Below are 25,426 nucleotides of genomic sequence, written 5' to 3'. Positions count from 1 at the left end.
TAAACACTTTTTCCTTTGGATCTATCTTTCTGTGTTTCTATTTTACCATTAAGGTCATCAGTGCAAGAGTACTAGACACCTCTAGTCTATTTCTTCAGTTCTTCTAATCTCGTTTTATTTTTTTCTTTATTTCCTCTAACAAAATGGAATACATGTGCAGAATGTGCAGGTTTGTTACATCGGTATATATGTGCCATGGTGGTTTGCTGCACCTATTGACCCAACCTCTAAGTTCCCACCCCTGACCTCCACCACCGCAAGAGGCCCTGGTGTGTGATGTTCCCCTCTCTGCGTTCATGTCGTCTCAATGTTCAACTACCACTTATGAGTGAGAACGTGTGGTGCTTGATTTTCTGTTCTTGTGTTAGTTTACTGTGGATGATGGTTTCCAGCTTCATCCATGTCCCTGCAAAGGACATGATCTCATTATGGCTGCATAGCATTCCATGGTATATATGTACCACATTTTCTTTATCCCATCAGTCATTGATAGACATTTGTGTTGGTTCCATGTCTTTGCTATTGTAAATAATGCTGCAGTAAACATACATGTGCATGTGTCTTTATAGTAGAATGATTTATAATCCTTTGGGTATATACTCAGTAATTGGATTTCTGGGTCAAATGGTATTTCTGGTTCTATGTCCTTGAGGAATCACCATACTGTCTTCCACAATGGTTGAACTAATTTACATTCCCACCACCAGTATAAAAGCATTCCTATTTCTCCACAGCATCACCATCATCTATTGATTTCTGACTTTTTAATCGCCATTCTTACAGGCATGAGATGGTATCTGATTGTGGTTTTGATTTGCATTTCTCTGATGATCAGTGATGTTGAGCTTTTTTCATATGTTTGTTGACTGCGTAAATGTCTTCTTTTGAGAAGTATTCATATTCTTTGACAACTTTTTGATGGGGTTGTTTATTTCTTGTAAATATGTTTAAGTGCCTTGTAAATTCTGGATATTAGACCTTTGTCCAATGGGTAGATTGCAAAAATTTTCTCCCATTCTGTAGGTTGCCTGTTCACTGTGATGCTAGTTCCTTTTGCAGTGCAGAAGCTCTTTAGTTTGATTAGATCCCATTGTCAATTTTGGCTTTTGTTGCCATTACTTTTGGTGTTTTTGTCATGAAGTTTTTGCCCATGCCTATGTCCTGAATGGTATTGCTTATGTTTTATTCTAGGGCTTTTATGGCTTTGGGTTTCATATTTAAGTCTTTAATCCATCTTGAGTTAATTTTTGTATAAGGTGTAAGGAAAGAGGTCTAGTTTCAGTTTTCTGCATATGGCTAGCCAGTTTTCCCAGCACCATTTACTGAATAGGAACTCCTTTCCCCATTGCTTGTTTTTGTTAGGTTTGTCAAAGAATAGATGTTGTAGATGTGTGGTGTTATTTCTGAGGTCTCTGTTCTGACACATTGGTCTATGTGTCTGTTTTACTACCAGTACCATGCTGTTTTGGTTACTGTAGCCTTGTAGTACACTTTCAAGTCAGGTAGCATGGTGCCTCCAGCTTTTTCCTTTTGGCTTAGGATTGTCTTGGCTACACAGAGCCTTCTTTGATTACATTTGAAATTTAAAAGAGATTTTTCTAATTCTGTGAAGAATGTCAATGGTAGTTTGATGGGAATAGCATTGAATCTATAAATCACTTTGGGCATTATGGCCATTTTCATGATATTGATTCTTCCTATCCATGAGGATGGAATGTTTTTCCATTTGTTTGTGTCCTCTGTTATTTCCTTGAGCAGTGGTTTGTAGTTCTCCTTGAAGAGGTCCTTCACATCCCTTATTAGCTGTATTCCTAGGTATTTTATTCTCTTTGTAGCAATTGTGAATGGGAGTTCATTCATGATTTGGCTCTCTGCTTGCCTATTGTTGATATAAAGGAATGCTTGTGATTTTTGCACATTGATTTTGTATCCTGAGACTTTGCTGAAATTGCTTATCAGTTTAAGGAGTTTCAGGGTTGAGGTGATGGGGTTTTCTAAATATTAAATCAAGTCATTTGCGATCAGAGACAATGTGACTTCCTCTCTTCCTATTTGAATACCCTTTATTTCTTTCTCTTGCCTGATTGCCCTGGCCAGAACTTCCAATACCATGTTGAATAGGAGTGGTAAGAGAGGGCATCTTTGTCTTGTACTGGTTTTCAAAGGGAATGCTTCCAGCTTTTGCCCATTCAATATGATATTTGCTGTGGTTTTGTCATAAATAGCTCTTGTTATTTTGAGATATGTTCCATCAATACTTAGTTTATTGGGAGTTTTTAACATGAAGGGAAGTTGAATTTTGTCAAAGGCCTTTTCTGCTTCTATTGAGATAATCATGTAGTTTTTGTCTTTGGTTCTGTTTATGTGATGGACTACATTTATTGATTTGCATATGTTGAACCAGCCTTGCATCCCAGGGATGAAGCCAAATTGATCATGGTGGATAAGTTTTTTGATGTGCTGCTGGATTCGGTTTGCCAGTATTTTATTGAGGATTTTCACATGAGTGTTCATCAGGGATATTAGCCTGAAGTTTTCTTTTTTTGTTGTGTCTCTTCCCAGTTTTGGTACCAGGATGATTCTGGCTTCATAAAATGAGTTAGGAAGGAATTCCTCCTTTTCAATTGTTTGGAATAGTTTCAGAAGGAATGGTACCAGCTCCTCTTTGTACCTCTGGTAGAATTTGGCTGTGAATCCGTCTGGTCCTGGACTTTTTTTGGTTGGTAGGCTATTAATTACTGTGTCAATTTCAGAACTTGTTATTGGTCTTTTCAGGGGGTCAACTTCTTCCTGGTTTAGTCTTGGTAGGGTGTATGCCTCCAGAAATTTATTCATTTCTTCTAGATTTTCTACTTTATTTATGTAGAGGTGTTTATAGTATTCTCTGATGGTAGTTTGTATTTCTGTGGGGTCAGTGGTGATATCCCCCTTATTATTTTTTATTGTGTCGTGTCTATTTGATTCTCTCTCTTACCAGTGTAGCTAGCAGTCTACCTATTTTGCTAATTTTTTAAGCTCCTGGATTTGCCAATTTTTGGAGGGTTTTTTTATGTCTCTATCTCCTTCAATTTTTCTCTGATCTTGGTTATTTCTTGTCTTTTAGCTTTTGGATTAATTTGCTCTTGCCTTTCTAGCTCTTTTGATTGTGATGTTAGGGTGTTGATTTGAGATCTTTCTAGCTTTCTGATGTGGGCATTTAGTGCTATAAATTTCCCTCTTAACACTGCTTTAGCTATGTCCCAGAGATTCTGGTACGTTGTTTCTTTGTTCTCATTGGTTTCAAAGAACTTGCCGATTTCTGCCTTAATTTCATTCTTAACCAAGGAGTCATTCAGGAGCAGGTTGTTAAATTTCCATGAAATTGTGTGCTTTTGAGTGAATTTCTTAATCATGAGTTCTAATTTGATTACACTGTGGTCTAAGAGACTGTTTGTTACGATTTCAGTAGTTTTTCATTTGCTGAGTGTTTTACTTCCAATTATATGGTTGATTTTAGAATAAGTGCCAGGTGGCACTGAGAAGAATGTATATTCTGTTCGTTTGGGGTAGAGAGTTCTGTAGATGTCTATTAGATCAGCTTGGTCCAGAGCTGAGTTCAAGTCCTGAATATCCTTGTTAATTTTCTGTCTCATTGATTTGTCTAATACTGACAGTGAGGTTTTAAAGTCTCCCACTATTATTGTATGGGAGTCTGAGTCTCTTTGTAGGTCTCTAAGAACTTTTTTTATGAATCTGGGTGCTCCTGTACTGGGTGCATAAATATTTATAATAGTTAGTTCTTCTGGTTGAATTGTTCCCTTTACCATTATATAATGCCCTTCTTTTCTGGTTTAAAGTCTGTTTTGTCAGAGACTAGGATTGCAAGTCCTGCTTTTTTTGCTTTCCATTTACTTGGTAAATTTTCTTTCATTCCTTTATTTTGAGCTTCTGTGTGTCTTTGCACATAATATGGGTCTCCTAAATACAGCATACCAATGGGTCTTGACTCGTTATCCAATTTGCTGGTCTCTGTCTTTTAATTGGGGCATTTAGCCCATCTACATTTAAGGTTAGTATTGTTATGTGTGAATTTGATCCTGTCTTCATGATACTATTTGATTATTTTGCACACTAATTGATGCAGTTTCTTCATAACGTCATTGGTCTTTATATTTTTGTGTGTTTTTGCAGTGACTGGTACCGGTTTTTCCTTTCCATATTTAGTGCTTCCTTTAGGAGCTCTTGCAGGACAGGCCTGGTAATGAAATCTCTCAGCATTTGCTTGTCTGGAAAGGATTTTATTTCTCCTTTGCTTATGAAGCCTAGTTTGGCTGGATTTGAAATTCTGGGTTGAAAGTTCTTTTCTTTAAGAATGTTGAATATTGGCCCCCAATATCTTCTGGCTTGTAGAGTTTCTGCTGAGGGGTCTGCTGTTAGTCTGATGGACTTCCCTTTGTAGGCGACCTGGCTTTTCTCTCTGGCTGCCTTTAAGAGGTTTTCCTCTTAGGTCATTTCAAGGTTGAAACGAAGATTTCAACCTTGGAGAACATGAAGATTACATATCTTGGGGTTGATCTTCTCGTGGAGTATCTTAATGGTGTTCTCTGTATTTCCTGAATTTGCATGTTGAGACTGTCTTGCTAGGTTGGGGAAGTTCTCCTGGATAATATCCTGCAGTGTGTTTTCCATCTTGTTTCCATTCTCTCTGTCTCCTTCTGGTACTCCAATCAATCATAGGTTCAGTCTTTTTTGTGAAGTCCCATATTTCTTGGAGGCTTTGTTCATTCCTTTTCATTCTTTTTTTCTCTGTGCTTGTCTGTATGTTTTATTTCAGTAAAGTGGTCTTCAAACTCTGATATCCTTTCTTCTGCTTGGTCAATTAGGCTGTTGATACTTGTGTATACTTCACAAAGTTCTTGTGCTGTGTTTTTCAGTTCCATCGGGTTGTTTATGTTTCTCTCTAAACTGTTATTTTAGTTAGCAATTCCTCTAACCTTTTATCAAGGTTCTTAACGTCTTTGCATTGTGTTAGAACATGCTTCTTTAGCTCATTGTAGTTATTTTCTGTCTTCTGAAGCCTACTTCCATCAATTCATCCATCTGATCCTCTGTCCAGTTCTGTATGCTAGATGGAGAGACATTGCAATCATTTGGAGGAAAAGAGGCACTCTGGCATTTTGGGTTTTCAGCAGTTTTTCATTGATTCTTTCTCCTCTTTGTGAGTTTGTCTTGTTTTGGTCTTTGAGACTGCTGACCCTTGGATGTGGTTTTTGTGGGAGCCTTTTTGTTGTGGTTGATGCTGTTGTTGTTGCTTTCTGTTGGTTTGTTTTTCTTTTAGTAGTCAGGTCCCTCTTCTGTAAGGCTGCCGCAGTTTGCTGGGGGTTCACTTTAGGCCCTATTCATCCAATTCTTTCCCAAGCCTGGAGATGTCACTTATGGAGCTGGAGAACAGCAAAGGTGGGTGCTTGCTCTTTCTTCTGGGACCTCTGACCTCAAGGAGCACCAACGTGATGCCAGTAGTATTGCTCCTATATAGGGTGTTTGACAACTCCTGTTGGAGGGTCTCACCCAGTTGGGTAGCATGGGGAGCAGGACCCCTTTAATAAAGCACTTTGTTCTTCATTTCTTGGTGGAGAGGGTGTGTTTCACTGGGGGGAAACCCGCTCATCTGGGCTGCCTGGATTCCTCAGAACTACCAGGAGGAGAGGTTAAGTCTGCTAGTCCGCAGAGACTATGGCCACCCCTCCCGCTAGGGGGCTCATGCCCAGGGAGATCTGAATTGTGTCCCTGATCCTCTGGCTGGAGTTACTGGAAATCCTGCAGGGAAGCCCCACCCAGTGAGGAAAGATGGATCAGGGTTAGTTCTGAAGAGGCACTCGGGCCACAGACTGCCACAGGCAGTGCATTGGGCTGTGAGGACAAGTCTTGGGGCCAAGCTGTCCAGTCTCCCTGGCTCCAACAGGGGAAAAGTATAGTCTGGAGCTATAGAAATGAGTGCTGCCCTTCCCCCGCCCAGGGAGCTTAGCATGTTAGGCAGTTGTGAGTCCCAGTGCTGGCTGCTGTCTCTCCCTCAAGAAGCTCAAACGACTTAGACAGCAGGCAGCCATAGCTGATGTTGGTTGCCCTTCCCCCGGGGAGTTCAGTTAGGCTTAAGCAGATTCCAGCTGAGAGGCTGTAAGCATCTGTGTGTTCTGTGGTTGGGATGCTAGGCCCTGGTGTCATGGGTTCCCAAATGGGATCTTCCGATCCATGGGTTGCACAGGTCCATAGCAAAAGCATAGTTTCCATGGCTGGGTAGCACGGGTAGCATGCTTACTCACCACCTCCTTTGGCTTCGGGGAGGAGGTTCCCCTTCCCAGTGTGGTTCTTAGGTGTGCCGCTGCAGCACACTGTTCTTCCTTCTCTCCGTGGGTGACACCAGCCCTCTAGTCAATTTTGAGGAGAGAACATGGATACCTTGGTTGCTGGTGAAGGATTCACACACTTACTATGTTTTTTTTTTTCCAAAGGGAGCCTCCGAACATTGTTGCTTCTGGTCGACCATCTTGGCCCTGCCCCCACCCTAATCTCATTTTAGGAAGACTTTTCCATATTTGCCTACTGATGATTTATTACTTAACTGTGTGGTAGAATTGAAAAACAATCCCTTTTTAACAAAGTTTGATTTCTTCATTTACGTTCAAGAACATTGAATTCTTTTGATGTGTGTTGATCGCTTCTCTGTGTTACTTGTGTTCATGGGAGTCCCCTCATTTCATTCTTACCCTCACAAGATAAGGAGAAGTTAGCCCACTTTTGCAGAACAAGGAAGGGAGTCTCGGAGAGGCCAAGAGCTGACACAATCAAGAGTTCACATGAGATTTGAAAGTAGCCCTTCTGATTCTAAGTCGTTCCATTGCAGCCCAGCTGCCTGCTTCAGACATAAGCTACCCTATGTGCGTAAAAGAGCCCCATACAGCGTCGTGTACATGTGACTAAGCCTTGCTGGGGGAAAGGATACCTTGTGAAGGTCTCTACTGCATGGAGGTTGGCACAACAGGCAGGCTCACCTGGCATTTCCACCCATGCTTGAGACAGGACACCAAAAAAGGGCACTTCTTAAAGAAATATGGAAAGATAGATCGAAGGGAAAAGGCATTTAAGACCTTGGGTGATGGAGCTGTTCTCAAATTAGGTTGGGATGGTGGTGGCACAACTTTCATAAGTAGACTACAACTATTAAATTGTGTATTCTGTGTTGGTTTTGTGTGCCAACCTGGCTTGGCTCTTAGTACTCATGTAGTTTATGTCGTTTTCTTTGTTACCATTGTTGGAGTCACTGGTTTTTGGAAACCAGGTTGGAACATGTTGGGGAAATCATCCTTCCCAGGCCTATCCCTCATCTTTTTATTGCATCTTCTTAGCTCCCTCGCATCTCCTCCAGCTGCTGCCTGTGCCACAGGCGCCTTCTCCTCTGCCACTCTGATGAACCTCAAGGTGCGGTTCCACTTTCTGCTATCATTTCCTGTGGGTGGATGCCATCAATCTCATCTCCTATGTTCTAATGAACCTATAGTCCCCGTCCACTCCCAACATCAAAATATGTCCTACAGGTTAGAATTTTGGTGCTACTTCTGATTTCTCTTTGACTGCTCCTTCCTGTGTCCAAGTCTCTCAAAATTCCTTAACTAAACTTTCCATGGTACTCAGTTCCATGCCAGAATGGACTGCTATACTAGGAAACCTTTCTTCTATTCTCTATTGGAAGATCAAATCTATGCCATGCCCTGTCTTCATTTGATCTCTTCTTCCACTCTCTGACATTCCTACTTAAAACAGTAAGAATAAAAACAAAGAATTAAGAAAGAGTATGGAAGCTATCCATGCAAATTAGCACAGGCTTACAAGTTTGGGGGTCCTTGGGCCATGATTCAACATAGAAGAAAAATTTAGCCTGACATATAAGCATTTTCTTAGGCATCTGGACAACCTCTTCCCTCATCAACATGCCAACCCTGCCAAGTCTAAAGAAGGGGTCAGTTTTGTAAAATCCTTATTATGCAGGAAGAGATTTCTATTCAGTTTCCCTGCAAAGGCAGAGGTAAGTTTCCCAGAAGAGCTGGTTAATTTCTTTGCTCACCTCCTGCACACTTAGTGAATTCAAGGAAGTGATAGATTCTTGGGCCTCCACCCACGCATACAGGTGTAAGGACAATGGATAGAAGAACCAGTTGCTTGAAGTTCTTAAGAAAACGAAGACACCGCAGCATCACTTCATAGGTGATTTTTGTGCCTTATGCCATAGAAATCTGTATGTCCTGGATTTTCCGGGACAACTCCAATTTCAGATATATTTATACTTGTCAAGTCATAATTTCTTACTATTGGCTAACAAAATAAGATCACCTTGGTTACAGGTGAGCCTGTGTTATGTGAGGTTATTGTCCTAACTAATTTTTCTTGGATGGCGTCAAACATGACTGAATTCTACCAAACTGTATACTAAATGAGTCATATTATTGAGATGATACAGTGCAGTTACCAGGTGGCTCTGCTAATAATTAGAAACACATTTCTATATTTCATAGGACCAAGGAAAGGAAAACATCACCAGGAAAATGTTACATGTGGGGACAATTATTCAATAGGCCCTTGGCTGGGATTTGTGGATATGAACATAATTCAGAGGTAAAAGTAAAATACTGGAATAATACATGGAGATTTCTTCTATTGGTGCAGAAGTACAGAACACAGGAATCAACATGCAGCCAAGTCTTGAGTATTCAAAGAATGATGACCCAATTTGTTGATTACTAAGACTTTTCCTCCCTTTTCTCATTCTCATAGTTCAGTGATCCTCAAATCTGAGTAATATATTTCCAAATTAAGAATTTAGGATTAAGAAAAAATTTTTTTTAATTTTAAAAGCTGTGGTGTTTCTTAAATTATTTGTAAATTATTTGGAATTGTATTAAAATTTGCACAAAGCTAAACTTTAAGATTCAATTCAAATGCTTTTATATATGTTTAATAAAAATAATTCACAAAGTAAAAACCATGAAAACTGCAAAATCAATAAGTTCAATATTAACAACATTAATTTACAGTGATGGATGATGTTTTGCTGCAACAACAGGGGAAAGTGTAATCTTCCCATGTGATCAGGAGCAGTGGAGAACCAAATACTGGAAATCGGTGTTGGAGATCTACAACTTCCAGCTCCTCCACTAGGACATAATGTTTTCTTCCTAGGGTTCTGTCGGCCCCAGCTTGGGGAACACTGCTTTTGCCATTTATGTAGAACTGATTTTCTTCTCCTAAGATCTGCCAGGGAAAGGAGACAATGTGAAACCAAAATCCACCAGATACCCTTGTTGTTGCTAAAGGGAATAGGGCTATTTGTGGGTTTCAATTAGATACAATTTTGACCTCCTTTCTGGTTTCTCATTACCATGGCTGTTAGAGCAGGAGTCCCCAATCCCTAGGACATGGACTGGTACCAATCCATGGCCTGTTAGGAACAGGGCCACACAGCTGGAGGTGAGCAGCAGGTGAGCGAGTAAAGCTTCATCCGTATTTACAGCCACTCCCATCTCTTGCATTACTGCCTGAGCTCCGTATCCTGTCAGATCAGCGACAGCATTAGATTCTCATAGGAGCACAAACCCTATTGGAACTGCATATGTGAAGGATCTATGTTGGGTGTTCCTTGTGAGAATCTAATGCCTGATGATCTGTCCCTGTCTCCCTCACCCCCAGATGGGACCATCTAGTTGCAGGGAAACAAGCTCAGGGCTTCCACTGATTCTATATTATGGTGAGTTGTATAATTATTTCACCATATATTATTAATACAATGTAATAATAGAAATAAAGTGCACAATAAGTGCAATGCACTTCAATCATCCAAAACCATCCCCCTCTTCTGGTCCGTGGAAAAATTGCCTTTCACGAAACTGGTCCCTGGTGCCATAAAAGTTAAGGATCACTGTGTTAGAGCATTATCCATCTATTGCCTCTTCAAGATTGCCTGCCTACTGCATTGGACTGGCTATAGCACAGCAGGCAGACACATGCCTTTTCCAGAGACTCCCACATTGATTTCTGAATGACAGGAACACATCCATTAGGCCTGCCTTACATTGTAAGTGGATCCACTTGAAGGAGCAGCCAACCCATGTATTGTGATGTAAATGGTGCTGTTCTGCACTCAGCACTTTGATCTTCTAAGTGTTTCACAAACACTGGCTAATTAATAATCCTCTTTTCTGTGCTGCCAGGGAGGAGTTGTAAGGAAAGAGTGATGGGTGGCTTTCCAGATAAACACATGTTAATTTTTTATCCCAGGCTAAGGAGAAAGAAACAAACATACAGAGCCGAACACTTACTGTGTCTGCCACTATGACATTCGTTATTGTATTTAAACCTCACAACACTCTTGGCAGGCAGAGACTCTTGGCATAAAGGTCTTCTTATCACCATTTTTACAGATGGTGAAATTGCAGCTTGTAAAGGTAATTACAGTGAGGGATGGAGGTAGGATTTGAACTCATGTCTGTTGGTTTCCAATGCTCACACTCATTCTGCTACTCCACAGTGCAAGGAGTGGAAGTTTAGCATTTCCACTGTATTAGTCATTATCATTATTATCAACAAGTATTATTTATATTTAATGACCATAATATTTCAAATGTGTGTAGCCCTAATCTTTGGGACACTTAGAGTGCTATGCAACTATTCTGCTCTTGCTCAGTTCAGAAGTGGTGATATTTTGATTTTGTATTAAAAGTCATTTTGGTCTCATTCTTGTTTTAAGAGCAATTTTTCATGGGTTCAAACTCTTGGACTTGTGAAAATCTGGGATTGAAAATAATGTTTGCTTTGTCCTTAAAAGTCATAGCCATGACACACCAGATGTTCTAGTCTCTGATAAAAAATTCTTGTTAACTTTTAATAGAAGAAAATGGACTGGTGGTTAGGACACATCTTCTACACTTTTTTTTTTTTCTATTGCTTACAAAGACCTGGGACTGTGGTTTCTCCTGGCTGTGCCACTCACTTCCAAGCACTCTGAGTGCTTGGGAGCTATTTCCTGGGTATGGGGCCATTGTTCTAACCTAATTTTTACTGTTGGATCAAAGAATATCCGTGGCCAGATAATGGTCCTATTGCTAGTCACTCTTTTGTCCGCAAATGAACTAGAGTGAAACCGTATCTTGACTGCTTTTCTTTTTAGCACCCATGAGATAAACAAGCGGGGCTGTTGAGAGGAAGATGTTAACTGACCTCCAAGGCAGGACCAGGTGCTGACGTCCTGCTCTTTCAAAGATGATGAACCAGAGAATGCTGTGTCAACTGTTTGTTCCATTCCCTTGCTGGTACCGGCAAGTGGGAAAGCTGGGATTCAAATCCAAGTCTGTGTCTCCAAAAGCCCATGTTGAAGCTGCTCTTGTTGCTGGATTTACTGAATCTCTGTCCCATGTAAGTATTTGACATATTCAATAAATTGTTAATTTTTTTATGGAGTGTCTGCTTTTGTCAAGTATTATACTATGCTAGGTGCTAGGAATATAGTAGTGAAGGAAATAGCCAGATAAATGAATTCAACCTTCATTGAGCTTACATTCTCTAAAATACATATTTTTAAAAATTTAATCCTAATAACTATTTTATGTATGCTTGTAGTTATATGTATACGCACATATGCATGTATCTGCGTATACATATATGCCTGTGTAGTTGTCCTTGTCCTCGTTTTGTACTTGAGAAGAATGCGGTGATTTATTCACAATTGCATAGTTAAGGATTCTAGAACTTGAATTTGAATCCAGATCTCTGAGTCCTAGATATTTCCACATTATGACACTGTCTTCTATTCATAAAATGAATTGAAAATAAGGTTTTGCTGTAAAAGGTGGGCTCAGTTTTAGGGAAATAAACAAAAAACCGCCTCCTTCAATATTCCCAATGGTGTGACAGTTTGTGTGCCCTTCAACAGATTTCCAAGAGTCAGGCAATGAATTCCTTTCTGTGTATTATTCAGCATAATAAACTTCAGCTGGATGATCACTTTTATTTGTTATTTAGGAAATTGCCTGTGTTGTATTATCTGTATTTGGCAGGATCCAATGGAGACAGTGAAAAGTGTCACTGAGCTGGGCCACAGAGCTGGTTATCAAGGGTAGTCTACGAGGTCAGAGGTAAGCTGATACGCGGTGGTAGAATGAAGTTCACGGTGCTATGTAGTTCTCCCTTTTTCTTGAATTACCATGATGCTGACATCCAGACTAAAGTGCCATTCTACGACATTTCCACCACTTCCCTCTCAGAATCACTCAAAAGAAAATAGAGAGATGAGAAAGAGAGGCATGAATTTATTTTTTGATGAAACTGGGAAAACAGGTCACCCCAAATCACAATGTATGAGAAAGGGGTGGCAATGGCTGTGAAAATCAAACAGGAATGTGGAGAGACTGAGAAAGGCTGCTTCAGCTGCTAATGTCAGACAAAGCTGGGGGGAAACAGTGGGACTATTTCGAAGGCCCAAACCAGCAGCCTCTTGTTTGTAGCCACTGGGATGAGCATGTAGTCTGACTGCAGACATATCTCTGGGCCTCATCTAGCAGAAAGATGAAGCTCAGTAGGCAGTACCGAATGAGGAAATCACCCAAACGAGCCATAGATGTAAGAAGCGGCCAGTTGGCAAGGAAGAGTGGTCTGGCAGGTGCAGTGGCTCACACCTATAATCTTGGCACTCTGGGAGGCTGAGGAGGATCACTTGAGGCCAGGAGTTCAAGACCAGCCTCGCCAACATGGCGAACCCTGTCTCTATTAAAAAATACAAAAATTAACCAGATGTGGTGATGCATGCCTGTAATCCCAGCTACCTGGGAGACTGAGGCATGAGAATCACTTGAACCCAGGAGGTAGAGGTTGCAGTGGGCCGTGATCATACCACTGCACTCCAGCCTTGGTGACAGAACAAGACTCCTTCTCAAAAAAAAAAAAAAAAAAAAAAAAAAAGGTGCTCTCTCTCTCACTCTCACACACTCTCTCTCTCTCTCTCTCTCACACACACACACACATACACACACATGTATACACATAAGAATTCTGAAATAAGAATTTTTGTTATCCTAATACATAGCCCTGACCCTCCCCTCCCAAATTTCTGGCAAATAGCTGGTCCAGGAAAAGTTCACTTCAATCAAAGATAAATACTATCAAAAAGGTATCATAATATGATATATATGCTTATACTATGAAGGAGTGGGGAAGGAAAAAGGAAAGGAAAACAATGGATAGTTGATGGACACTCACCAGAAAGAAAAAGGTTCTCATGGAGCTGGTGGTAATTCTGATCAAACTCATTGCCTTAATAATTTTAAAAAATATTATTTCTGTGAAACAGTAGCTCAATGCAGAGATGCAGTAGTTCCATGAAAATGGGCAACGCAATGAAAACGATGAAATATAACCTGGAACAACTTGTTAACATAGTGAAAGAAAAAAATAAAAGCCACTGAGAAATTAGAAGGAACACAAAGGCAGACAAGAGTGAGAAAGGCAAGCAAACGGTGTGCATTTAGAGAGGATGTGACGGACAGAAACGATGGACACTAGACAGCCTCACTTGTGTCTTTAGAAAGACCAGAAAGGAAGACCAGAAGGACCAGAATGAAGGAACAGAGAATATATTTTAACATCATAATTAAAGAAATGTTTCCAGAAATAAAAGACGACTTGAATCTCTACACATTGAAAGGGAACACTGGGGAAAAAAATAACACAGGACAGTCAACATCCAGCTATATCCTGGTAAAGGGACTGGCTTCCCATAGAAAGCCTCTGGGGCTGGCAGACAAAAAGATCAAGTCACTGGTAAATAGAGAAACCGTGAATTAGTCTCAATTTGCATCTGTTTTCCAGCCATAATTATGTATTGTGTTCCCCTTCACTCTCAAAAGTGTCATGACTTACACAAAAAAATTATAGGATTGCCTTGCTTAAATAAGGAAAATAAGAGGCAAAGAAAAGCATGGCTTTAGACATTGCCACAGCAACACAGCAAATCAACAACAACAACTGTGAATCCTCAAAGTATAAACCCCCCAATTTTAGATTTAATACTTAACCAAATAGCCATTCAAATAGAAATAATCTCTTTTTGGCGTGCATGAACCAAGGAGCATAATTCTCCTAAGTCCTTCTTGATTGAACTGCTAGAAAACAAGCTTCAGAGAACCAAGAAGGAAGAGGAAGATGTGTGCCAGGTGTGCCCCAATTTAAAATCATTTCTTTCCACCTTTCCCAAGATATTCCCACTCTGTACTCCCTACTTCAGTTAATGATATTCCAAAATCTGATTGTCTAACTGGCAAACTGGGATTTATTCTAGTGACCCCATTCTCTTCATTCCAATGTTTCGTTAGTCGATAACTCTTGTCAAACTGTAAAACGTTCTCCCTCAAATCTTTCCTCTGCTTTCCATCTCTATTGTCATGCCTTAGTTCAGGAATGAGTCATTTGTGTTTAGACTATTGCAATAGTATCTTAATTGCAGGAGCAATTTTAAAACATTTCACAACCCTTGCCACACAGGTGCTGAGCAATTAGAAAGGACACCAGTCATAAACAATGGCCCAGCACACTGGTGCTCATCAACTGTCTTTGGTCCTTGCCTAATTGGTCTCCTTGCCTCTAATATCTACAGTCTCCAATCCATCACCCATATTGTAGTTATTATGATTTATCTAAAGCCTAAAGTTGATCATGTCACTCCCTAAGTTTCTTTTAGTTCCATTACCTGCAGTGTAGATCAGTGTATGAAGTCTAAAGTCTTTGGCATTGTGAACAAAGTATTTTAGGACATAGTCCCCACCTAATTCTTAAAGTTTCAAATTTTAACTCTCTCACATTCAGTGCCCAACAGCCACTCTGGACTTCTTGCCATTTGGTAAATGCAACAAAGACTCTGAGATTCAAGTGTGTGGTTAACATTGTCCTACCTGGAACAGGAATGGAACGTACATTTCCCTAAAAGATCCAGATTCTGGTTCTAGAATCACATCCGAGTGAGAGAATCCAGACGGGGTAAGTCCCAGGGCTGAACAACCTCTCCAACAGGCGACCAGCCAGAGGTTGCCTCCTCCTCATTCCTTCCCATTTTGAGTTTTCTCTGTTAAACATCCAGCCACATTACATTATAGACACACTTCGTAATTCTTTTGATTAGTTGACTGACAAGAGAGTCCCTAAGGAGTGGATTCTGCCAATGATGCCATTTTCTGTCGTTTGTAACAAATCAGCAGCCTCTCCCTCATGACAAGGCAGGGCTGCCTCTGGGAGTCTGAACTGAGTCCGCTCGTTCACTCATCCAACAAGCATGTGTTGAGAACCTCGGTCACATATGGGGTTGAGACTGATGCGGTCCCTGTCCTTATGAGCTTTCTGTCTAAAGTGGAGGGAGCAGCCAGCAGGAAACAAACAAATGAATGCAAAGTGTGACAAGGGCACAAACAGAGTTTAATTACGGAGAATAAGAAGGGGAATCTGCATCGCGGGTGGTCACCGGAGGCCTCCCTCAGTAGGTGATATTTAAACGGAGGCCTGAAGGATGAGAAGGCAACAGCCATGCAGAGATCGAAGGGAAGAACGTCCTACTAGGCAGAGAGCTAGTTTTCACTGAGAAAGTCAAAAACGCAGTGACTTTTTCAGTGTTTAGAAGCAGCATTTCATCCACTTCTGTGAGGAGGGCAATACGTGTGGTTTGAAGATATCTGTACCCTCCTAGAGAGAAATGAATGAATCCAATTTTAAGTACACTTGTGAATACTCTGGTTGAAAAATCACACGTAGGATCCAGTTCTCCTAAGTGGCTTTGTGAATTTCCCTTCACATGCCTTTGTGTTGTCCTTCCCGTCTGGAGGGCTCGCTACTAACCTCCTCTACTGTAAAACTCCTGCTAGTCTTTGGAGCCCTGGTCCAGCCCTGCCTCCCACGAAGGAACCCTCTCTGACAGCTCCAACCCTCTCTCTGGGTGTCTTCTCCAAGCCTCTGCGCCCTATCTTCTTGAGTGAGCTATCGTCTATGTATTATTTTCTTCCATGAGTATACATCTCCCTCCTTTAGTATGATTTAAGAAGAGACGTCAAGTCTTTGTGTTCTAGCCTGCGATTCTTCACTAAGTGTCTGACAGCTCAAGTTTTAACATTTGTTCAACAAGCAATTTCAAATCAGGGGAGACTGGCCACCTGCCTCAGGAATTCTATATAGCCAAAATCCAACAGAGCAAATAGGATCCTTTCAGTTTTGAGGTTTTTTTATGAATGAATTTGAACAGATGGATATATAGATGAATATATACAGAAAAATGAACAAAAGTCATATGCTCTCCTTTAAGGGAATAACTTAGTACACATTCCATTTAAACAAAATCCATAGTAAGAATTCCTCAAATGGAACTCAGGGACCAGCAGTTATGAGAAAATTGCCAACATTAAGAACACATTCCAAACTACTACTCCAAAAAGATAAAAAGCAAAGGTCCACTCATTTTTACAGTACAAAAATTTTATTTTTTTGTTAGGATAATTTAAAGTTTAAAACTGAAGTAGACATATTCATTTTACAAACAAGATATTCTTTAAGTAAGACCATTAAAAACAGTAAACAAAAAAGCTGTCTTTACAAAAAGCTCTGTGCATAGCAACTTTATACTGTATATAACTGACAAAGCAAAACAATAAAATGAAACTATACAGTTTGAAAATGAAACCTTACTGTACAAAAGAGAAGTTAATGGTTTTTAAACCATGCATATTGAAATGTGCAAAGAAAAACTGAGAAGAATTACAATGCTATAACAAAAGAATGAGATAAATAATGAAGTAAATTGTCCCTTTAAATGAAAAAAATCTTACACAGCTCCTCTTACAAACATAGGATAGAGTTTCTAGTTACCAATAGAAATACTCGTATTCCAAGTGGCACAAAAATAACTTGGGACTGGAATGATTGAATAGCAATGACTAACGAGGGCAGGGTAGCTTTGTTTTTAATTTATTAGTACACTAAAAATAATCCTTACACACATTTGTACAATTAAATAGCTCTGTTGCTGCCAGGGTTCTAGCTGAATGGTCAAGGATGTCTGGTATTTAGTTACACGCATCTTTCGGTGTAAAGCTACCAACAAATTCTACAATCATTTTGAAGACAGTACTGCACTCATCTTCATGCAAGAGGAAAATTCACAGGTTCTAAAAGCAATGCTACTTTAAAAAAAAAAAAATTCCTTATGTTGGATTGGCTCAAATCCAGGGCTAAACATGCTTAATTTTGCTCTGCCTTCACTTTTGGAAGGTAACGTTCATATTCCACACATTCTTCCCCATCCATCAATCAGGTTTCTCACTGGGGGACTTTTATGTTTCCGTGTATTTTGGCGCATTAAGCCCTGACTATGAGGGACTGTCAGCAGTACTTACAAGCATGCCAGGTTTCTAAAACCTTGAATTCTCATGTGCATAGAAATAGTATAAAAGTCATATTGGGTAATTCTAGAATGGGTTAAAGGCAAATAAGACAGTTGGGGCTGGATAGGTGTGGGCCTGCCTCAATGGGTCAAAGAGAAGGTATGCAGAATTAATGAAGTAATCTAAAATTGGCTCAGATGCACTCATGATGTTTTTCTGTGAGTGCTGCATCTATTTCTAACGCTGAAGTCCCAACTAAGATCCCCAAACTAAGTCTGTGTGTAGACTCTACTGTGGTGCTCGTGAGTCAATAAGGAGAACCCCAGTGTGGAAACAAGTGACATCCTTATTGGCAATCCAGATATGCCTAGATGTGTCTCTAGGATCACATAGGCTTTCAAGAATCAACCACTGTTAGCAGCTAAGGCAAGGTTCTTCCCTTCTAAGAGCTAGTCACAAAACTATGAAGAGCCCAGCAAAGGGCTGGGTAACTGTGCTGCATAGAACACCGACGTTCCTAATCTCTGGATCTCCCAAAAATCTGGTCTTACCTTTCTTTGAACATCAGAAGAGGGGATTAGGGCTTTTAATATCCCTCTCCGACATCCCATCTCACTCTTGGCTAGAAACAGTGTTGAGTGGGATAGCTGTTTTTCAAGAGACTTTAATGCCATAAAAGCGGAAATTTAGAAAAGGACTTGGATGTTCTAAGACTGACTCTAAAGAGTCCATCAAACAGAGTTATCTTCTCCAAACCCTGTTTCTGAAGTTCTATGGGGCTGTGTACCTCTGTACTGAACCAGGCACCCAAAGAGGAGTGAGTGGTGGGGTTCTGGTGAGGAATTCCCAAAGGGTCCCTTGGATAAGGAAGTCTGTGGTTTTGGCTCTGCTAGAAGGTGAGACGCTTCTTTCCTTGGGATGCTGAAAGCCTGAGACACATGCAAAGATGGGAATTCTCTGGACTGCTCAGGGGAGAATGTTGAAAACTAATAATATGAATTTTTTAAAAATATTCACAGAGTGTGGACTCTTTAGAAATCAGACGGAACTGGGAATGAATTGATGGGTTGGAGTATTTGTGTGTGCATGTGCTAGAGTCTCTGTTTCTGCATTAGGTTGTTCTGTGGGAATCTACATGTTCTTGCCCTTGGGTCAATAAAATGATGGAAAAGGAGGGGGTGCAGGACAGGGGATAAGAGTCTAGTAAGTAACTGCAGTAATAATCACACACCTTTAAAACTTGTTACTACATGTTTGCATCATTTTCATTTTACATCAGGAAGAGAAATCCTTCTCTCTTCCAAAAAAAGGTCTTAATTTCTACCTCTACTTACAATAAGTTACACGTTTATTTATTTAAATAATTGTAAAACATTTTAAAATTTTTCCCTTTTTTTGTTCATTTTTTTTTTTTAGAGATTAAGCTATAAGCAAACACACATACAACATTTCATCATTCAGTTCAGGTTGCGTTTTAAGAAAGTCTTCCATGCTGGTACCCTGTTTTGTTCAATTTTTTTCTGCATAAACTAAATTGGTATCTGAAAGGCTTCATAGAAAATAGAAACTTTCAACTTTTTTTTTCCTACAAAGAAAAACAAATAGTATCCAAAATATTAAGCATTAATTGTTTGCCAATTTTTTCTTAAATATTTTACAAACATAGGAAGGTGGTTTTCATAATGTTCATAACAAAGAATTGCATTTCTGCTCTTAGCACTGACTACGTCAATGACACCTTTTGTCCTTGTCCCCAAGAGGGTCAGTTTGTGTAGCCACCGTCAGAGCTATAGGAGGACGTGGGACCACGTAAGATGTCAGCTCCTTGCAGACCCAAGGGTGTCCATCGTGTTCGTGTGGGGGCACCACTACACCCCCGTAAGAGCTCATAGTGCTTTCTTCATTATTGGTCCATCAGAGTAAGTAGTTTTGTGCTATAAGAAAGTTCTTCTTTACATCGGGGGTACAACAAGTCCGGTCATGGCTGCAAGGAAAGAGTGGCACAGGAATGAGACTTGGGAACTTTTTATGTTTAAGGCTATGACACAGAGTCAGAGTGAGGGGCAGGGAATGGGAATGATAAAGTCTGATGCCATTCAAGGACACAGTGCCCTCAGCTGATATGAGGACCGGTTCTCCTAGCAGACAGCCCATTAAAGGCACTGAAGCCTTATGGAATCACTGAAGTACAAGGAAACCTTGATGAAGTTTTGCCTGGGAGGCCAGGAGTTATGTTTTGTTTTATATTAATGGGTTGTATAAATGAGACAACAGATGTAAACTTGTAAACTAAACTGTAATATATGCATGATATATTTTTTTATTCGGCTAAAATAATTTCCAGATTATACTCCTCCAAATCACTTAGTTGGAACAGGAAAGGAACTTCCAGGTGCTGAGCCTGTTGATTTACCAGGGCATCGTTGATAACAAATCAAGCTTTTTATCTACCCTTCACTTCTTTGGTGAGTGCATTTTTTTTTTTTTTTTTTTAATTAGCTCATCTTCCTTTGGTGCTCACTGCTCATGTCTGATGCTCATTGCAAATGAATGCTGATGACTGGAATAGAAGACTTCATTTAGTTCCTTAATTCCCACTCTTCTTTTTTGAGGTGGAATACTTGTTCTGTCACCCAGGCTAGAGTGCAGCGGGGCCATCTCGGCTCACTGAAACCTCCCAGGTTCAAGTGATTCTCCTGCCTCCGCCTCCTGAGTAGCTGGGGCCATAGGTGCATGCCACCACGCCTGGTGAATTTTTGCGTTTTTAGTAGAGAATGGGGTTTCACCATGTTGGCCAGGTTGGTCTTGAACTCCTGGCCTCAGGTGATTCACCCACCTCAGCCTCCCAAAATGTTAGCATTACAGGCATAAGCCACCGTGCTCAGCCCCCAATTCCTACTCTTCATCACCCTATATAAATGGAGTAATCCAATTCTTTCTCCCTCCATCGGGCCAAGAGGATTCAGACAATGCCTCTCTGGGTGGAATCGCTTCCCAGGGTTTCCCTAGATGTGGCAAATAAAGCAGCACCAGCACAATGTGGAAAAATCCCACAGCAAAATGTATTCCGCCAGCCTTGGCTTTCAGAGGATGAGCCCGTGGGATTTTCACATTCTTGGAAAATGGCAGAGTAGTTTCCTTGCATCAGAGCCTTTAAAATCATATCTAGAATTTGATCCTTTGCATTTTACTATCTACATTGCATCTAAGGAATTAGTCAATATAATAGAAGCATTTTGCTGAGTGTTGCTTACTAAGCTTCCACGCAAATGGCTGAAATTCTCTCTGCTTTTCTCAACGCTTCCATCTCTTTCTCTGCCCCTTTTTTCCACATCAGCTAGTCCTCTCGGGCAAAATTGTCAGCCGTCTATTTCCCTGCCCATACAGCCTTTATTGAATGTTTGTGAGATCTGGATTAAGGTCTTACACAGCTAGCAAAGCCTTAATTATTTTTGCCTGTATTACTATATATTGAATCAATGTAACTTTTCAATAAAGGCGGTTCAATTCTGGACATTCCCTGATGACTTAGAGATATAGCAACCCTAGTAATTATCCCAGAGTGTAGGAGGTTTTTTGTTTTTTTTTTTTTTTTTCCCCTGGAGGGAGCTGGAAAAGGAATCAGACACATAGTGTGTAATATTATCTCGACAATCTATACTCATCAACTGGAAGCAGCTGATAAATGAGGTAGAAGGTGGAACCATGCTGTATGTGGAGCTCTCTGGCATGGAATTCTGACTCACATTCTGAACTTCAACTTGTCTATTAGATTTAAAACTCCTGACTCGGCACGGTGGCTGATGCCTGTAATCCCAGCTCTTTAGGAGGCTGAGATGGGAGGATCACTTGAGCCCAGGAGTTCAAGACCAGCCTGAGCAACATGACGAAAACCCATCTCTACAAAAAATACAAAACGTAGCCAGGCATGGTGGTACATGCCTATAGTCTCAGCTACTCAGGAGGCTGAGGTAAGAGAATCTCTTATTGAGCCCAGGAGGTCAAGGCTGCAGTAAGCCATGATGGTACCACTGTGCTACAACCTGTGTGACAGAGTGAGACCCTGTCTCAAAAAGGAAAATCCTCAGCCCCTTCCTTTTCTGCGTGCTCAGAGAGATACCAAAGGGGCTCATAGAACAGCAGAGGTGCTCAAAGAACAAGATCCCCTGAATGACAGAAAAGAACAGATTTGAGATATATCCCTTCCTCCTATATCCAGACTGGGTAGGCTTGATCTCTGCTAGGTGGGGACTGTGACTTTTTGCTTGTAGAAACCATAGCCAACAGACAGAAAGCAATGATCTCCCTTTGAACCAGGTGGAAAGTAGGTATGAGTATAGGGTAAAGATAAGAATTTCACTCTCATTGTCCATGGAGACACAGCGGGCTGCCAGAGCACAAGCTCTGGAGTCCACATGTCTGGGTTCAAGTCATCAGACTCTTCCTGTGTGGCCTTGGGTAAACTGCTTAACTAAGAATGGTGATAATGGCATGACTTTGACTTAGGCATAATTCTCTTAAGGCACTCAGTTCGGCACCTTGCCTGTAGTGCTCAGGATAGTTAGCAAGCCTCAGAGAGTGTGGGTGGCACATGCCTTTGCAGGCAATGAAGTCTAGAGAAGGGCCCCTCCCCAGCCTGCGATCACCCAGGCACTCAGCCCACATTGTCACCCTCCCACTGTATCTCTAAAGAGATGGAGCTCCCTGTCCAGCATGCCTCTGAGATCCCAGGATTTTTGTTGTTGTTTTCAGTGACTGTGCATTAAATGTCAGCTTCGTTTCCTCCCTCTCTGTACTCAAGGGAACTTCACAATGCTGGACGCCGAGCTTCCATGCACCTGGTCTAAACTGAGGAAGAGCAGAAGGTAAGGCCTCTGAGGGCATCCTTTGTGAACCCTTGCCTCCTCTCAGCCAGGCTGTAGGAAATATCTGTTACCTTGCTTAGTTCTTCACACAAATTAGTCCGCAACCACCTTTGGGGATAGCTGTTGATTTTCTATTTAACAGACTGGGAAACTGAGGCTCTGAGAGGATAAGGGCATGCACAGATTAACACAGCCTGGAAAGAGCTGAACTAGAACTCAACACACGACTGGTGAGATGGTGGCCAGCGCTCTTCCCGTGGCTAATACTCTGAGGTTGTCCTCGGGCTTCTCTGTTATTTCTCCACACCTTACTTGATATTTTCATAGTTTTTTTTTTGCAATTTCTTTTTAGGCTACTGCCCTAAATTGACAGGTGCCTCTATTTTTCTCCTCCCCAACCTACTCCAAAATTTTAAAAAGACTACATATGGGCTACGGTGTATACTGCTAAGGTAACTGGTGCACTGAAATCTCAAATCACCAGTAAAGAATTTATCCATGTAATCAAAAACCATCTGTACCCCCAAAATTAATGAAATTTTCTTTTTAAAAAACACCTATAAAAACTTTTTTAAAAAAATATTTTAGAGATGGGGTCTCGCTATGTTGCACAGTCTGGGCTCAAGCAATTCACCTGCCTCAGCCTCCCAAGTATCTGGGACTATAGGTGTGTGCCACCACACCTGGCCCCTTCTTCTTTTAAAGGTTCAAATCACTAGAGAAATGTGGAGGGAACTGAAGGATTCAAATGAGGTTTGGAGCTTTGCAATGACTCTAGAAATGAAGCTAGACCCTAGAGCCTAGAGCCTGTGCCTACATGCAACTCACCAATTCACTGCTCCTATAAACCTATCAAGAACGTGCCACTCAGCCTGAGCACCCTGAGGGGTGGTGACCAGAAGTTTGCGTGGCTGGGGACCCTGGAGAGGGTTTTCTGTTTCTGCTGCAGCTGCCCTCAAAGGGAACCTCACTAAGAATTAGCAAGGTTTCCTTCCAGCTCTTTGGGCTGACTCACACCTGACTTCAGTAACACCACAGGAGCCTTGGGCATGCAGCAAGAGGTGGGGTGGGGATGACAGGCCCTGGAGTCTGTAAGAAACTGCCGGGCGCGGTGGCTCAAGCCTGTAATCCCAGCACTTTGGGAGGCCGAGACGGGTGGATCACGAGGTCAGGAGATCGAGACCATCCTGGCTAACCCGGTGAAACCCTGTCTCTACTAAAAAATGCAAAAAACTAACCGGGCGAGGTGGCAGACGCCTGTAGTCCCAGCTACTCAGGAGGCTGAGGCAGGAGAATGGCGTAAACCCGGGAGGTGGAGCTTGCAGTGAGCTGAGATCCGGCCACTGCACTCCAGCCTGGGCGACAGAGCGAGACTCTGTCTCAAAAAAAAAAAAAAGAAACTTGTCCTGGCCACATTGTAGGCTGAGAGCCGGGTAAAACAGAAGATCTGAGACAACCAGCTCCACATTGAGAGAGGAGGTGGGGAAAGGGTGACAGGTGAAAGTCAAGTATCCTTTTCTCCTTTAAGTAAACCTGAACCTATGTGTTAAGTGGCCAGGAATGGGGAAAGGGCCGCATCCATCCTGTCTTCCTCCCGTCCAATGCGAAGGAAAGCCTGCACCCCTCCTTGGTCTGTCTCAATCTGCATTTTGCCAGTAAGACTTGCTAGGCCTCTACTCGGGTTAAGGTCAATGAATAAAACCAGAGAACTTAGAAAGAAACATCAACACTGAAGAGGTCATAGGGAAGAGGAAGGAAAGTACAGTGAATATTCAGCTATCGTCTTCATTACCCTGTCTGGAGATGAAGGCATCATGGAGAAAACTCTGGGCACATCCCCTAAGGATGGGATGGAAACCACTGGTCTTTGATGAAAGACGGGGCAGGTGGAGACACTTAGATACAGGCGCAGCCTATTTCTCTATGAATTAGACATCTGGGTGAAAATCCCTGACAAAAAAATCCATGAAATTTCCAGATGTTTCCAACTACCCACACATTGGGTGGCATATAGACCCAGCTGCTTCGTCTAGTTAGAAGTAAAATAATTTTCAACAATGTTTCTGAGTGCTGGGTTTTCCATTCTGGTTTTGACAGTTTCTCTGTCGAGTCACATGACTTCCAGAAGACACCACCATTTCCAGTGTTTGGATGGCTCAGGAACCTAACGTACCTCCCAGAGCTCTGCTCAGCCACAAGAGAATGACCGCTCACAGGTGTCCCAAAAGAATTAAGAACCCACACTCTACACTATCATCAAACCATCAGGCAGATGCCATCCCAAGGACAATGCAGCCCATCCAAGGTTCCCCATAAAGCACTGCTGACCTCACAGCCTTTGATCCATGAGGGGTTAATGAAACCTCTTCCCTTTTTTGTTTTACCCAACCCTGCTTGTTGTAAATATTTTCTTGCCAAGACACGAGAGGCGCAGCCTAAAAATAATGTGGGTTGCCGGTGAGCCCCAGTCCTCAGCAGTTTCCAATTTGTTCTTTTGCTGTTGGCTGCCCCCAGTCCATGATGAGATGATTTGATTTTCATATATTCATCACATTTGTGTTATATCATGCCATATTATATTTTAGAACATTGCTCAAAATGGGTTTGATGGATAATTTTTGTTCTTAGAAACGGTATGTCTTTTCTTTCTATTCTCCACAACCCCCTAATCAGGCACCTGCTATCAATTTGACTTGCATGTAACCAGAATTCTCAGAACTTGTTGGTTGCTCCTGCTGGCTCCTGTCCATGTGTGCCAAGAGGCCATGACGGCAAGCGGATTAGGTAAGCAGAAAGCACCATGTGGTATCCCATGGGGTGACTGGGCATTTTCTGAGAGAGAGCGGAATGGCCCTGTGGACAGCATAGGGCTGGGAAGTCCAGACACTCCTCAATTGTATGTGTGGCTCTACCATGGTTAATTCCATTGCCTGCAGAGTTTGCTGATGTCTGTTTTCTCCGATCTTGCTTTTTAAAAAACTTTTAGTATTTTTTGAGATGGAGTTTTGCTCTTGTTGCCCAGGCTGGAGTGCAATGGCATGATCTCGGCTCACTGCAACCTCCACCTCCCTGGTTCAAGCGATTCTCCTGCCTCAGCCTCTCAAGTAGCTAGGATTACAGGCACCC

At 41.5% G+C, this 25,426-nt stretch overlaps 1 protein-coding gene across 4 annotated transcripts in view; it reads right to left on the bottom strand.

Moving 5' to 3' along the window:
- Positions 1-18,765: 18,765 nt before the first annotated feature.
- EBF2 (early B-cell factor 2) overlaps positions 18,766-25,426 on the bottom strand; it is a 201,329-nt gene continuing 194,668 nt past the window's right edge. For all 4 annotated transcript variants that reach the window (XM_011962591.1, XM_011962593.1, XM_011962592.1 and 1 more), the window contains one exon: positions 18,766-19,419. In XM_011962591.1, the coding sequence (XP_011817981.1) occupies positions 19,388-19,419 (32 nt within the window). In that variant the 3' untranslated portion in view covers positions 18,766-19,387. The remainder of the gene's footprint in view (positions 19,420-25,426) is intronic.

Source organism: Colobus angolensis, unplaced genomic scaffold (assembly GCF_000951035.1).
Source record: "Colobus angolensis palliatus isolate OR3802 unplaced genomic scaffold, Cang.pa_1.0 Scaffold6, whole genome shotgun sequence".
Taxonomy (NCBI): Eukaryota; Metazoa; Chordata; class Mammalia; order Primates; family Cercopithecidae; genus Colobus; species Colobus angolensis.
This window is presented reverse-complemented; position numbering and strand designations above follow the sequence as displayed.